At 49.7% G+C, this 15015-nt stretch overlaps 2 protein-coding genes across 7 annotated transcripts; both read left to right on the top strand.

Annotated features, from left to right (window-relative positions):
- The first annotated feature begins 55 nt into the window (after positions 1–55).
- LOC148805125 (butyrophilin subfamily 3 member A1-like) lies at positions 56–8026 on the top strand. 6 transcript variants are annotated; one of them, XM_088909785.1, is made up of 11 exons: positions 56–159; positions 1579–1701; positions 2037–2167; positions 2526–2603; positions 4000–4152; positions 4254–4385; positions 5366–5485; positions 5774–5825; positions 6220–6246; positions 6368–6394; positions 7177–8026. In XM_088909785.1, exons 2-11 carry the CDS (start codon positions 1671–1673, stop codon positions 7707–7709), a joined length of 1284 nt encoding a protein of 427 aa, XP_088765911.1. In that variant the 5' UTR covers positions 56–159; positions 1579–1670; the 3' UTR covers positions 7710–8026. The 6 variants fall into 6 exon arrangements, with proteins under 6 accessions (XP_088765911.1, XP_088765912.1, XP_088765910.1 ...); XM_088909786.1 differs by having other exon boundaries at positions 2526–2612; positions 4266–4385; XM_088909784.1 differs by having other exon boundaries at positions 2526–2612.
- A 4133-nt stretch (positions 8027–12159) lies between these two features.
- Positions 12160–14112, top strand: LOC148805124 (zona pellucida sperm-binding protein 4-like). Its single transcript, XM_088909791.1, has 9 exons — positions 12160–12373; positions 12458–12645; positions 12723–12820; positions 12895–13022; positions 13100–13289; positions 13377–13524; positions 13601–13676; positions 13794–13916; positions 13991–14112. The coding sequence occupies exons 1-9, from the start codon at positions 12160–12162 to the stop codon at positions 14110–14112; spliced, it is 1287 nt and encodes a 428-aa protein (XP_088765917.1).
- Positions 14113–15015: the final 903 nt, after the last annotated feature.

Raw genomic sequence — 15015 nt, 5'->3', positions numbered from 1 at the left:
ACGCGGATAATAAGCGCTTGGGTGCCGTTAAAGCTTATATCAGTGCTGTCGCGTTAACGAGGACGCACCCAGCGGCGCAGGTCGAAAGTTGTCTCGGTGCTGCGGTAGGAAATGAAAGCCGGTTTCGGCTAAGCGAAGACGACGACGAAGACCGGAAAGGTGAGCGGCTTTTTTTCCCACTCGTTTGCCATCATTGATTTCGAAGGCCTGGGTGGTGCACGGTTAACAGCTGTAACCAGCACCGCATCGGACCCGTTCCTAATGTATCTGCTGCGCGGTACTGACGTACTATGTAATAATGCTGAATATTATATTTGCTAGCAGAGTAGTACACCGTTTTAGCTTCGTGAAGGTGTAAATGATAACAAGCGAGATAAGTGATTCGACTACATTCGCTTGTTAATGGGATGGATTCTGGCTTTTGAGCTGCTCGAGCGAGATGTACTTGGGAGTTGTGGTTCCATCTTCAAGATCTGGTTTAAAAACCGCGTTTCCGTCTCCGTCTTCGGGTTTATCGCGCCAAACGAATGAAACACGGCGAAATCACGTCCGTCTGTGACGCTGTGTACGGTAGCTGTTAAGTATGACTACATTTGAGAGGAAATCGGAGAAAATGCTCTCGTAAAAATGCCCGAACTACTTGTATCGGGTCGTGTATCTTTCCCAGCTGGCGATGGCCGGTTCTAGGAAACTATACAGCGATTTTTTTAAAAAACAAACACTGTCCTCATAACTATGAAGGTCTGGCAGCCAAGGTTTCAGGGTATTTACGATAGTTGCGCAACTTTATCTTATTGATAACTAACTGTAATAAAACACATTGCACCTACATACCTTTAACATTGCGTGTTGTTCACCTTTTATGGTATGGATATATTGAAATCCGAGGAAAACATCCACGTCCAAAACTTCTTTCACGATCTGCAAAAAAGTATTGACTAAATGTTGTGCTAGAAGCCACCGCAGACTTCACACGACGTGTTTCTAGTGACATGCAGTTAAAACGACGTGCTGTGTGTTGGAAAACGTGCTCTTTTACCATTTTATTTATAACGCTAACGCGAATTTGTGCTGTGCCGCTCCAACGACATTTTTGTGTCAATATTGATCGATTCACCGTTTCGTTCACTCAGTCAAATGTTTCGAAAACAAGATTCACATTTTACAGGTAAATATAGCTGTGAAAAAATAAATACAAAACTCGAAGCCCTTCACTAGTTCGTGTTATTTTAAACATCGGTGTTCATTTCTCACTTGTGACCTGGTTACCTGTATGTATAGCACTGAAAACGTGTCGTGTCATAAACTCTTAGATATATGATTACGGGCTGTACACTTTTATGACTGTTTTTATGACTTAATCGCAATAATCGACCGTCTTCGGCTGAACGTCAATTCCTGTCACTATAATAACCGGATTTTTTGTAAATACTTCTGACTTCCTTGATCCTCTGTGGGGCCGTTGGTCTTTCTGTCTCGGGGTGGCCTGAGGCGGTGTCCTCGCCCCAGCGCCGCCTCGGAGCTGAACTCCACGGGGATCGTCTCTGAGCCTAGTTTTGTCCACCCGTCCCGTCCCAGTGTCCACAGGAGGAAGTGAGCTCCGAGTCCCGTCCCAGAGTGTCCACGGGAGGAGCTGAGCTACCTGTCGCTGATCTATAGCAGTGGTGAACATGGCCAGGAAGATCGTGGGGAGAGGCAGGGGTAATGTCTCGCATCTGTCCTCCAGAGGGCTCCTACCCTGGGTTTGTTGCGATTGAGAACTGGTTTAGTACTGTGTCGCGGACAAACTTGAGCGGTCATGTTCGTTGCAATTAGTCTTAAGGTTGCAATTGACCGATAGAACTTTGTCTGACGTCACCATGGTGCGATGATGATGTTATACACAGTTGGCGTGTCGGTCTTGGTCCCGCAGGAGACACAGTCTGCGCGGACAGGCTCTGGCCACAGGAGGGCGCCAATATGCACACGACCTCATGAACAAACTCGAAGAATTAAGTAAAAGGTGTTTTAGGGTCGGCATCTCTCTTACTCTGCAGACTCGCTCAGAGTTCTGAACGAGCACTGGACCGCGGTCAGCAGTGTGCCCTGCCGCATGACCAGCGAGCAGCTGGAGAGAGCCATGGCAAACGGGTCAGAACCCTGGGTCAAACCGAACCTGGACGGCAAGGTAAATAGTTTCTTTCTGTCTCCAGTGTATAATTAACTGCAGGGTATCTGGGAAGGGTTTTATTTTTAGGAGAAACTGTCCTGGGTTGTGGGGCACTTGCCTTAATCAGGCAGCAAATAGGAACTTTAATTGAGCCTTAATTGCTTAATTGATCAAGTCTTTGAAAATCTCTTAATTAAGTCTTCTGATGGAGAGCTGAGGAGGTTATTGCTCCCCACCTCCGAATCCCCAGCAATCCCAGAGTGGGGCTGTAATCCACTGGCCAGGCCAGAGTTGTAATCCACTGGATAGAGCAGGGCTGTAATCCACCGGCCAGGGCGGAGCTGTAATCCACTCCCTCGTGGTTCTTTGTTCTCAGTCACCCAGCCTGGATGCACTGCGCAGCCTGGAGGAGTGTGTGAAGGTCATCACACAGCTGGCTCAGGACGTTGAGCAGGTGTGCAAGGTGTGGAGAGGAAGACCGAGGGAAGGGGAGGGCGTCTGGGTCAGAAACAAGTGTGGGCGGTTTAATGGCCAGTAGTGGTGGGGACAGTGATCTGTGTCTGGACTTCCAGGTCCTGCTGACTCCTGGACCTCCTGCGCAGCTCTCTTTTAGTTTTCTGGACCCTTATTTCAAGGCCTTATTTCCTTCCTTGATCTGAACTGTCTTTCCATTCTCAAAATAGTGAAGATTTCAAACCACTGCATGAGCAAGGGAGTTGTCATGTGATAAGACATCTGCAGTTTCACTGAAGCTCAGCAGGAGTGAGCCTGGCCAGTACCTGGATGGGAGACCTCCTGGGAAAGCTAAGGTTGCTGCTGGAAGAGGTGTTAGTGGGACCAGCAGGGGGCGCTCACCGTCCTTTGTATGAGGAACCGTCCTTTGTATGAGACATAAAACATGGCTCCTCACTCTCTGAGTACATTAAAAATTCTAGGGCATTTCTCAAAAAGAGTAGGGGTGTTACCTGGCATCCTGGCCAAATTTCCCATTGGCTTATACCAATCATGGCCTCCTAATAATCCCCCTCTCTGAACTGGTTTCATCACTCTGCTCTCCTCCCCACTGAGAGCTGGTGTGTGGGGAGAGTACTGGCGCACTATGGCTGCCGTCGCATCATCCAGGTGGGGCTGCACACAGGTGGTGGGGGAGGGGATCCCCATGACCTGTAAAGCGCTTTGAGTGGAGCATCCAGAAAAGTGCTGTATACTGTAGGTGTCAGGAATTAATATTATTAAGGCGGAATTGAAGAAGTCAGTGGTGGGGCTGAAACGCAGAGCTCAGGGAGCAGGAGGGGCCATGCTGAGAGGCAGAGGGAGACGCGGGAGGAGGAGTCAGGACCAATGTTCCCTCTAAGCTGTTATGAAATCAGCGCACATACGATAATAATAAAACAAACACGGTCGTCAATTGAAAAATGTTAAGTTGACCCCATGAGACTGGCTGCGAGAGGCCCAACTTGGCTGTGTGCGTTATTACTGCTACTCGATCATCGATATCTGTGCTCTCGTCGTCTCGTACCTCCCTGCTCATGCTCGCTCCACACTCAGTCTCCCTGACTGGGCTCGTTGAATCGCCGTCCCGGCCTTTTGGATCTCGATGCTTCTATGAGAGTGACTATATTTGCAAAAAATAATCTCGGCTTTACAATTTTATTTACACTCAATTTAGTGTGCACAAGTTTTTGTCACTGGGGAAAAAATTGGCACAACGTTAGATTTTTGCGCACGCAAGGCATTAAAAATTAGAGGGAATGTTGGTCAGGACTGCGACGGAGACGGGCAGCAGGAGGCAGGAGAGCGCAGGGGCCAGAGAAGCGTGTTTCAAGCAGTGGCTGTTCAAATGTGTGCAGTGCGGCAGTGAGGGAGGGGGGAGACAGAAGGATGCCGGGAGGAGGACCCCCAGCCCAGGGCAGGAGGGGGGCGCCACCACCGGCCCGGGGACATGGCGCAGCCTGGAGGAGAGTCGCCGGCTCATCCTGCAGTGGGCAGCCGAGCTGGACAAGGTGAGAGACAACGGGCTGAGGTCTCCAGGGATCCGGGACCTTGTAGGTGTTGTCCAACTGAAAATCCATCTTCCCATCTTTCACCGAACCACCCCTGTCAGCTTTGTCCGCAGAAGCCCAGGCCAGAGGTCCGAGATGCAGGAGGACACAAGGATGTGGGTGACAAGCAGAGCAGGGAGACAAAACGGCAAAGGATCATGGATTGGGCCCGAGAGCTGCAGTCTGCATCAGAGGTCAGAGGTCGTGGGGTTTTGGTCATGGAAAAACAGGGCACTTGCATTCAGGGCCTCAGCACACGTTCGAAAGTCCCATACACAATGATGGCAGAGTCCCTGTTAATGTCTTAAAGGGGACCTGCAACGCTATTTTTATATTTCAGGGTTAGAAAGAATCGGCATTGATGAGTGCATTTCAAACCACAATGTATGTAAAATGTACACAATAACAATTCAAATCACAAAATAGGTGAAATTTCCAGATAAGCACAGCAACCTGAGGTCTGCAACTCAGAACGAGAAAACAAAACATCTGGTGAAGTGGCCCTTTAACTGTGTAAACAAGCAGGCTTGAGAATGCATGTCTTTTAATCCAGTAGAAATATTGCTCGCGAATTTTAGACGGTTTTGCCAAAAAATACTACTTCCTTGTTAACTCTGCATGCAGGTCACATCTGAACATCTCTGCAGTGAAATGTGTGCAGCACAACTTGTACTTATTCACTTGTACATCACATTCCATTAGTCATTACAGTGACTAGTGAGCAGGAAGGGCTGTTTCACATTGCAGTTCGTAGGAACTCTCACTCTCGCCCGTGGCAAGATCAGGGGTTTGTGACAACAACAGCGACCATATAATACTTTCACACAGTTCACAATTTTGTGCTTAGTTCTCAATTTGTAAAATTTTGCGACACCGTCAATTAATTTATATTGTTATCGAGATTTAATAACGGGTCTGGGAAATGGGGACCACAGTTCCCCTTTAAGAGAAATAAATCCAAAGGTGACTCAAGAACCAAACCAGTGCGCTGACTGCTGAGCTGCCTCTCATGGTGTCATTGTGAAATCCAGATTCGGTCTGTGGATGTCTTTGAGCTCCACAGGATGTTAGACTGGTCCCTCACTTCTGGGCTCGTCAGTTTTGACTTGCTGGGTAAGTTCTTTTCCCCTCTAGTGCTAGTCTCTCTCACGCTGGGTGTGTCTGTGTTGTGCAGGTCCACTCTATCTCTGAGGAGGAGGTGAGGCAGATCCTGAAGAAGGGCATGAGGAAGAGGAGCCTGGCCCCTGTCCTTCCTCTTCTGGAGTTCATCACCTGGTCGCTGCTCAGAGAGGAGGTGAGGGTCCAGTGGCCATCAGCCTTATAGGAGGTGGACCCTGCAGGACATGTTGCAAAAGCAAAACTCTTATTTTAAAACATACATATCAAGCTTTAGTTATAAAGGTGTTAAAAATATCCCTGACATTAGGATGCTGCAAAAGGGATTCTGTAGTTAGATTACAGAAACCAGAGTCCACTCAGGGAAGGAAGAATCAGTGTGGACAACTAGATGCAAAGTCATTCCAGGTCCACTCCTGCCCCTCACTCTGCCTTCCCTCACTCTGACTGCCTTCTCTTCTCACAGGGGGACGTGCCTCAGCTCTGGTTGTCTGCCAGACAGAGGGCTTGGAAAACGGGTGAGTGCATTGTCCTCCTCCCAGCCCACACCTCCGGGTCGGAAGAAAGGGGAGACTCTTCTCGGTATATACTGTAGATATACCGTTAAAGCTGTTATGAAATCAGCGCGCATAGGAAATTGAACAGCGCCCAAGAAATTCAATTCCCAAAAAGATACGATAATAATAAAACAAACACGGTCGTCAATTGAAAAATGCAAAATTGACCCCATGAGACTGGCTGGTATAGAGAGAAAAACCTGGGACAGAGCGCTGTCCGCAGGAATGTACCCAGAAGGCACCAAAGTTTGGCCTTGTACAGGAAGTGTTTGCAGTGATTCCGATAACAAACTGCTTCGTGCTTTGCCTTGACTTGTCTGATTGATCTGTTTTTGTGTTCCCTGTTCTGAAACAGGTTCGCCAAGATACATCCCCCACTCAGGTAATGACTGAGCTACTCTGTACAACAGACAAGGGCTGTTTCGGGGACGGTTGGGGAAACCTCACGGAGCTGTAACACGCTTGTTAAAGAAGTGCCTTCCTGTTTTGTTTTGTTTTTTCAGTCTGGACATGGATCTGCAGCGCTGTAGGTACTGTCTGATTCACTGCTGGTTTTGCACTCTGTGTCATGTGACACTGTGCAGCATCATCCACTGCAATAACATTACAGCGACTGGCACAGGCTGGTCCTCGTGGCCCATTACTGTGGCCTCCCTGTGCATTTTTCCCTGGTTTACTGTGTTTCACTGAGTTTTATCAGCCTTTCAACACTTTTCTTCACACTGAATGCTGTCGGGATTTTCCCTTGCGAATGCCTGCGATTGTACTACACTGCACTGCTGATCCATAACAGTGGCTTTTCAAGGGTTAGGGGGTCTCATCATAGTAGAACTTTAAGAAAGCACAGCAAAAAGAAAAAAAATTTGTGTAAAACTCTCAGGAGAAAGGTATTCAATAATACTTAAAGATGGTATTTTTTTCATAAAGAATCCAAGCAATTCTAATTGGATTATCTTTGAGTTCTCGGTCATTGCATTATAAAGATAATTAATAGTCAGCAGCTCTGGACCATTGACTCGGGTGTCTAGAAAATATATTGCTCATACTTCCTTACTCTTCTTGCTATAGGAAAAGCTCTGAGTGTAGATGTGACTGTGAGCTGTTGAGCGTATGTGCGACTGTGAGCTGTTGAGTGTACTGTAGGTGTGACCGTGAGCTGTTGAATGCTGTATCTGTTACACCACAATTGCAAAGGCATTTGCTTTTTTTGGCCGATTACACTTGTGTGTGACCAACGGGGAGGGGGTCCTGCTGTCATTTTGGTAGGTAACTCCAATGCCTGAAGTTCAGTGCCTGTTGTATGTTATCCCAGCCGAAGTGGAGCTAGATCCCAAGACCAGCCACTCCTGGCTCGTCCTCTCCGAGGAGAACAAGACGGTGGAGCTGGGAGACTGGGAGAGCAGTGCTCCCGATGGGCCTCAGCGCTTCGACAGCACTCCATGTGTCCTGGCCTGGGAGGGCTTCTCCTCTGGGCGACACTACTGGGAGGTGGACCTTCCAAACAGTGGAGGCTGGAAACTGGGGGTGACCTCCTCCTCCTCCAAGAGGAAGGGCCCCGTGACCACGCACCCCCAGGGAGGCTACTGGCTGCTTTGGTGCAGCACGAGGACTTTCAGGGCCTGCACAGAGCCCCCCACAGAGCTCCCTCTCTCGCTGCTGCCGCAGGTCATGGGCGTCTACCTGGACCACGAGGAAGGCCAGGTGTCCTTCTACAACGCAGAGACCCAGTCCCACATCTACACCTTCTCCGACTCTTTCCTGGAGAAGGTCTATCCGGTGTTCGCTGTCCTGGAAGCCAAGGCCAGGCTCACAGTCAGGTCCCCCAGAGGTTCCACCAGGCTTTAGCCAAAACCAGGCGTCCCCTTCCGGTTCTCGGTGGGTGTCTGGGGGTCAGGTCTTCTGTGAATCGGCTTCTGAAACTCTGCTCGGACAAATTTCTGTTTCAGACAACTATGTGAGGACTGGAAATCCCTAGAACCAAGCAGAGGAAAAGGAAGCCGTCACACAATGCGTACAGCCAGCCCGTGCGCCCATCCTGTCTGCTATTTTACATCTTCATGACCATGTGAGCTGTTGAGTGTACGTTGGGTTATGAGGACGGTCTGGAATGGACGTCTCTAATGCAAATATCCCAAAAATAAAAAAAGGTGAGAAAATAAGAAGGCCATGGATTTTTCAGAGCCTTTCCTCTCCCACACTCTGGTGCAGCGTGAACCTGTGAGACGGGAAGGGCTGGTTGCGGTTATGAGGTCATACTTCATACAAAGGGCAACAACCCTTCCAGAGTCATTCAGGCACACAAAGAACTCCATCTGTACCTTTCTCCCCTGTAGAAAACTGCACTCTGGCCCGAGACTCTGAACAGATTAGCCAACAGGAGGCCTTCTGAGGCTATTGTACAATCCCATACAGCCAGAGCACAGAGCCTGTTTAAACAGCAGCTCTGGGAGCTGGCAGTCCGGACCTCGAGTCAGAGTTCATTGAAGTCGTGGCCGATATGCGATGTCAGACATTGAGGAACACACACCTGTTTATAACATGACTGCTTATCAGGATTCCTGCTGTTTGTGACTTATAGAGAACTTCTCAGAGCTAAATGTGCTGCAGGGAAGCTAATGACCGCAAGGCACTGAAGATGTACTTTTGTTTTGTAAAGTAGAGTGTTTTATCTGCTTTCATTTGTAAGAAATGCAATAAAAAAGAAAAGCAAAAACGGTACAGTTGGCAGGTTTGCTGGAGACCTGCCCTCTCCCTTTTGTGTAACCAGTGCTGGTCAGCTTCCCACAGCAACTTCTCAGAGCCGAGCTGGAGGCTCGGAGGAGGTCCGGGAGCGGCTGAGCTCCGTGACGTCACGCAGAGGCGCCGAGTGCGCGCCTCTCTGCAGGATGTCGGCTCAGCCGCGCCTCTGGAAGGAGAGGACAGCCCGAGGCGGGTTCTTCTGGTGCAACGGGGACCCCTGGTGGCCAGAACAGCAATAGCATGTCAGTGAAAAGACTCAATTTAACACCTTGCAATAGAAACCGATCGCGCAGGTCATATTACAGACAGCTGGGTTATGTCATCTTCGAAGTCCCACACTGTAGCAGACGGTCTTTTTCTTTCTTGTAAGCAGTTCCGATTTACAGATCGTAATTACTAATAGCAACTCGGCAGCTCCTGTACCCCCAGTATGGGAAGAAGTCAATCTTACAACAGCCGAGAACAGTTTTTTTTGTACCCACAGTAAACTCCAGAGCTCCGGGCTTTCCTTTCAAGGTCTCGCTTGGTGAAAGCGCTTTTGCGTTTCTTAGTGCACACAAAGGTCTTTCCTATGTAATACGTTTGAGGAAGGTTCGCAGTTTGTACCCGCTGCAAGCTGCGCTACCCCCAATAAAAACACCCGTCTGTCCATGCAGACTAACTTGCTAAAAGAAGAATAATTCCTTCCACTTCTATAGTTCTTTTCTGGACACTCCACTCAAAGAGCTCTGCAGGTCGTGGGGACTCCCCTCCACCCCCACCGGTGTGCAGCCCCACCTGGATGATGTGTCAGCAGCCATAGTGCACCAGTACTCTCCCCACACACCAGCTCTCAGTGGCATATATCAGAACAGAGTGATGAAGACAATTATCAGTCTTCCTCCGGGAGTCCCAAACGCTGATCGCCTTCCCGCCACATCCCAAAAGCAGCTAGTTCCGGCAACAAGGAAACCCTGCTGTCGATCCTCCTGAAGCCTACACGAGCAAGCTGCGTCTCTCCCCGCCGCTCACTGGCCTGACGATGGTTGTACTGGAGTTACGGGTGCGGTGGAGCGCAGGACGGATACCAGCCAGGACAAAAACGGCACGGAGCGCGGCCGTCATCACACTACCGTGGCCTCGGAACTTCACCCGAGACATGCGTTTCCGGTACGTATGGAGCGGTCGGTGATAAAGGTTAGCGCGACTGTTAAAAGGAGCCGTTTTAACGCTTTGGGACTGCGTGATATACTGGGCACTGTTGCCCGTGTTGATCAAAACGTGCATCGTGCATCTGTAAACCCATGCTGAATTATTATTATTATTATTATTATTATTATGTTATGTATTTCGCCAAACCATTTTCTACCTTACGGTGTCGCGGGAAGCCGGAGCCTACCCGGCAAGCAACGAGCGCAAGGCAGGGTACACCCTGGACGGGGCGCCAGTCCATCGCAGGGCCAGTGCAAGCCAAGCATACAATTTGGAGGCCACAGTAAAGGCCGAGGAGGGGGTTTGGCCTGGACACCGGGATACCTCCCTACTCTTATCGAGAAACGCCCGGGGATCTTTAATGACCACTGAGAGTCAGGACCTCGGTTTAACGTCTCATCCGAAAGACGGTATTATTATTATTATTATTATTATTATTATTAGCGTTGAGCTCCATATTTAATGTAAAAGATCTTTCCCATTAAAGAGAACGCCACAGCGCCAGGCGGGCGTCTTTCACGATGCCTCTGTACAGGTGGTCTGATGGGCAAAGAGGGATTTCTGCGAGGGTGACCAGCCGGTCCCAGGTGACCCGGACTCTTTCGAGGCACCTTGTTGTCCCGGTATGGGGTTCAGTTCGAGCACTTCCGGCGATCACGTCATACCTACAGCTGAAAACGCGCGGTGGATCGCTTGAAAGAACCAGCTCAATTTAGCGTGATCTAATATAGTGGTCATAATACTACTGTCTTTATATTACGTGGCCTGTTTAAAGCACCTCTGCCCCGTGCGACCTGATGCAAGGGAATGGGGAAATGGGGCGCACAGCCAGGAGGTAGGGGGTCTCTCTGCTGAACTGCACGCGCCAGGGCGCGGACAGAGGACACGCCGCCCACTGCCCGCAGAAGGAACCGCCCAGCACAGCTGACACTGTCGCCCTCTAGCGACTGTAGTGGGCGGTGGAGTTGCGAGGCTGCCCGTGGATTCTTTGTTACAGCAGGGTTTTGGATGCACTTCTCCGAATAGCCGACTAACTGCTCAGGTGCCCTAAATACATTGCAATTAAATTTCGGAAGACGATTGATTGATTGATTAGTTGAGAATCAAGCCTAGATTTCCTGGAGCCTTACCATCCTGGAGATTTCCTGGAGCCTTACCATCCATCCAGGAAATCTACAACACCTGGAGTCTGAAAAAAGCCACCAAAATTATGTCTGACCCCACTCACCCCAGTCATAACTTGTTTGTTCCCCTACCATCTGGCAGAAGGTTCCGGTCACTCCAGTTGCACACAACTAGACTCCAAAATAGCTTCTTCCCCAGAGCCGTCAAGCTGGTGAGGCCCCCACTCCCTCCCATCATACTATGATCTCTCCTAACGTCTTCCTGTACCCACAAGGACTGTACTCCAACACCACTACACACACATGTAAGCCGAAATCGTACTGTCCCTTCGATAGCTCAATAAAACTGTATCAGTCATAATATTTATTAATCACCATACTATTTTTGCACTGTTCCAAGAATTACCTTGCACTGTTTTTGTCCTGTTATATTTTCTCCGTTTGTGGAATTTTGCACAGTTTTGATTACATGTTATTTATGTTATGTTATTACACTGTTATTGTTATTGTGTTACTGTCTATTGTCTTATCTTCTGTCCTATTTATATACTGCGCCTGAGTGACTTGCGAGAAACACTTTTCATTATACTATGCACCTGTGTAAGTGTAATGACAATAAAGTTGAATTGAATTAATTGAATTGAATTGAGAAGGCACTTTCGCCCAGAGCTGGTTCTGCCGTGAGTGTCCTCTCATAAAGACATTCGATTTCCTTTGCGGCTCCTGTCTCTTGCAGCTGTACTGTGCCACTGGCTTTTCACTCTGGAAACTCTGGAGTGCCTACAATAAACAACGGATCCGCCCCAGAGAGAATAATCGATCCCAGGTTTGTTACATCGCGCTGTGAAAGACCTGTGTGACCGCACACTGCTTGGCGGTTTCAAGCGCAGACCAGCAGAAACACGGCGACCATGAAGGCCTTAGGTTTGCTATACAGTACACGGAGCGCTTCTGTCTACTCAACTAATTGTTGCTAGAATGATGCATAAAGTGTCATAAAGCGTGATTTTGGAACTCACAAAGACCTAACTGGACACACCTGAGCTCTGTCCTTTACAATCAGCGCAATCAGTGCAGAAGCGAAGGTCCGGCCGTGGCGTCTGATTGGCTGACACCACTCTTGCCCAAGCTGTGGCTCCAATACTGAGCGATTACCCAATAGCTGACCTCGGCCTGTCAAGGCGCAGGAGTACTTAAGCAGCTGGGCTGGCCAGCTTGTTATCCCTTTGCTGAGTTCTACAATGGAGAAGTGTAGGAGCAGCCTGAGTGCCACTGGGCTTGTGTGGTTGTTGTTGGCCCAGCTGGGTGTTTCCTCAGCCCAGGTTCAGAAATGCCTGGTTAAGGAAACTGATAAGATGGTGTGTGGAGACTCAACTATCAGTAAAGCTGATTGTGAAGCTAAAAACTGCTGCTTTGACCAGAGTGGCAGACAGCGCTGTTATTATGGTCATGAAGGTAAGGTTTATTTTTTTTAAATATTTTGGACTATTAATGCTGTTATCTGATAATGGGCTTTCATATGCATAATCTTTCCTCCAGTGACTGTCCAGTGCACCAGTGATGGCCAGTTTGTGGTGGTCGTGTCCAGGAATGCCACCAGCCCTCAGCTGAGCCTGGATTCAGTTAGCCTGCAGGGGGGCAGGACTGCCCCCTGTGGTCCTGTTGGCACCACTGCTGGCTTTGCCATGTTCCGGTTCCCAGTCAGTGCCTGTGGCACCAGCATGAAGGTGAGGGGCTTGATCCTTCAGCTGAGGATGTTGTTCCTGTGGGGATTCCTGACCTTGTTCATGTGTCCTTCCTCCAGATTGAAGGTGGTGCTGTGGTGTATGAGAACATGATGTCCTCAACCTTTGCTGTGATTGGGGGACCTGCTGGCTCCATCACAAGGGACAGTTTCTACAAGTGAGTGAGCGGCTGCTGCTTCCCAGAGTGCTCCGGTCTTGCTGGATCCCATGACTGCCTGCTTCTCTCTCCAGGCTGTTCTTCCAGTGCAGGTATGCAGACAACGACCTTGTTCCAGTGCAGGCTGTGGTCTACACGGTCTCCCCGCCCCCTCCGGCAGTGTCCCCAGGACCTCTCCGTGTGGAGCTCAGGATTGCAAGAGGTAGCTGTCAGGCCTTGGGCTGTGTGAGCCGAGTGTGTGGGGCTCCTGCTGAACCCCGCTGCTGCTCTCGTCCTCAGGAGAGCTGTATGACTCCTACTACAGTGACCTGGACTACCCTGTGACCAAGGTGCTGCGGGATCCTGTGTACGTGGAGGTCCGGATCTTGGCTAGGACAGATCCCAACATTGTCCTGACCCTGGGTTACTGCTGGGCCACTTCCACTCCCAGTCCTCTCAGCCAGCCCAGCTGGAGCCTTCTGGTTGCTGGGTAACCTGACCCCTGTCGCTCCGACTGGCTTGTCTCAGTAGTGCCCCCTTGTGGCAGGGCTCACCCTCCCTGTTGCTGTCCTTGCAGGTGTCCCTATGGAGGTGACAACTACCAGACCACCTTGATCCCTGTGGGCGGCTCCTCAGGGCTGCCGTACCCAACGCACTACCAGCGCTTCATGATTCAGATGTTCACTTTTGTGGATCCTGCCTCTCAGGTGCCTCTGATGGAGAAGGTAGGGAGCAGCTTGTGGGGAAGGAGGTGGTGGCTGGTCCTGGGCTGTGCAGTGACCCTTGCTCTGCTCTCTCCAGGTGTTCATCCACTGTAGTGCAGCAGTGTGCCAGCCGACTGCTACTGACCGCTGTGTGCCCACCTGTGGCAGGAGAAGTGAGTTAATCAGCCAATGAAAATGTGATAACCAAGTAGCCTCCAGTAAAGGCCTATGACATTTTGGTGTTGCATGTCTAGCATGGAACTGAGGTTTTATTAATGTCTTCTCTGTAGAACGAGCTGTTGCTCCCATGCAGAAGGACTCTTCCGAAGAAACTGTCCTAGTGTCCAGTGGGGAAGTGATCCTGGTGGACTCGGAGCTCCCAGTTCTGGACACAGTGGTCTCCTCCAATGAAGGTGAGACTCGGTATTGCAGCTGTTAAGAGTCTCTAATGATCTCTGACCCTAATCCTCCTGTTCTCTTCCCCCAGTGCCCCAGTTCTTCAGCTATGGGCTGATGGCCGTGGCTGTCTATACAATACTTGTGGTCTGTGCTCTGCTGCTGGTTGCTGTGAGGAGATCAAGATCTTTAATCCAGAACATAAATCTGTAAAATTTGACAGTATTTTAAAAAATAAATGGGTTCTTTTGGTGTTTATCAGTTTGTTTCTTTGACAATGATGCTTTGCTTCTAAAGACCTGTCTTGCAAACGCAGCCCTCCCCTCATCTTGAGGTGTTTGCAGTTGGCTCACATCTTGAAGTAAGAATGGAAATAGTAACTGCACAGTCTGGGGCCTCACAGAGAGAGCCTGTTCACAGTGTAGAAACCCTTCCTTTGGAGGATATGAGGCTAAGTCTCTCTATTTCTGAGGCAGAAGGGTCCTCCTGCACAGTGAAGGAGTCCTACTAAGGCTCAGGGGTATTGAAGAGAAACTGTCATTTCGGTATTATGAATGCCAAGATCTTTCTTTACTGAACAGCTTGTGAACTAAGCTGGTGTGCTGTTTTGCTGGAGGAAGGGTTGGGGGTCTTAGGGAAAAGGACAACTGTTTTAGGTTGTACAAAGACCACCAGAGGAGCTGCCTTCCACAGCCACTGGTGGAAATCGGTCAGCCCTTGTAGCTATAAGCACTGGGCCAGGTTCATGGGGGAGGAGAAACCTCCTTCAGCGTTTATGGAGGCCTGTACTTCACCATAACCAACTGGTACCACCGGCAGCAGTCGAGAGGCGACATGTGGCTTGGAATAAAGTTTCTTTCCTGTGGTGGGGGAGACTGAGGGGAGTTGTGCTTCATATAACGAGTACGGGCTGGAACCTCATCCTGAAACTCTCTACAGGAGTGTCTGTTCACCTGGAACCCCAATGAAATGGGCTTTTCTTATTCACTTACTACCCCTCACAAGGCGGGGGGGTGAGTCCGTTTATTTGGGAGCGATTAGCAGGGATGCAGATTGAGGAGGAGGAGGGAATTGCGCGACCGCGGTTTCGTCAGCGCTCGTGGGTGTACTTGAACT

This window comes from Atractosteus spatula, unplaced genomic scaffold (assembly GCF_055471065.1).
Source record: "Atractosteus spatula isolate fAtrSpa1 unplaced genomic scaffold, fAtrSpa1.hap1 Scaffold_85, whole genome shotgun sequence".
Classification (NCBI taxonomy): domain Eukaryota; kingdom Metazoa; phylum Chordata; class Actinopteri; order Semionotiformes; family Lepisosteidae; genus Atractosteus; species Atractosteus spatula.
The sequence above is the reverse complement of the archived record's forward strand: the minus strand, read 5'-3'. Positions and strand labels throughout refer to the sequence as shown.

Excerpts from the sequence above, each read along its gene's own strand:
- LOC148805125 (XM_088909784.1), top strand. The coding sequence starts at position 1,671 with ATGGCCAGGAAGATCGTGGGGAGAGGCAGGG. Across the intron at positions 4,386-5,365 it reads AGCTGCAGTCTGCATCAGAG|GTCCACTCTATCTCTGAGGA; the intron begins GTCAGAGGTCGT and ends TGTGTTGTGCAG. Across the intron at positions 5,486-5,773 it reads GGTCGCTGCTCAGAGAGGAG|GGGGACGTGCCTCAGCTCTG; the intron begins GTGAGGGTCCAG and ends CTCTTCTCACAG.
- LOC148805124 (XM_088909791.1), top strand. The coding sequence starts at position 12,160 with ATGGAGAAGTGTAGGAGCAGCCTGAGTGCCACTGGGCTTGTGTGGTTG. Across the intron at positions 12,374-12,457 it reads CTGTTATTATGGTCATGAAG|TGACTGTCCAGTGCACCAGT; the intron begins GTAAGGTTTATT and ends TCTTTCCTCCAG. Across the intron at positions 12,646-12,722 it reads CCTGTGGCACCAGCATGAAG|ATTGAAGGTGGTGCTGTGGT; the intron begins GTGAGGGGCTTG and ends TCCTTCCTCCAG.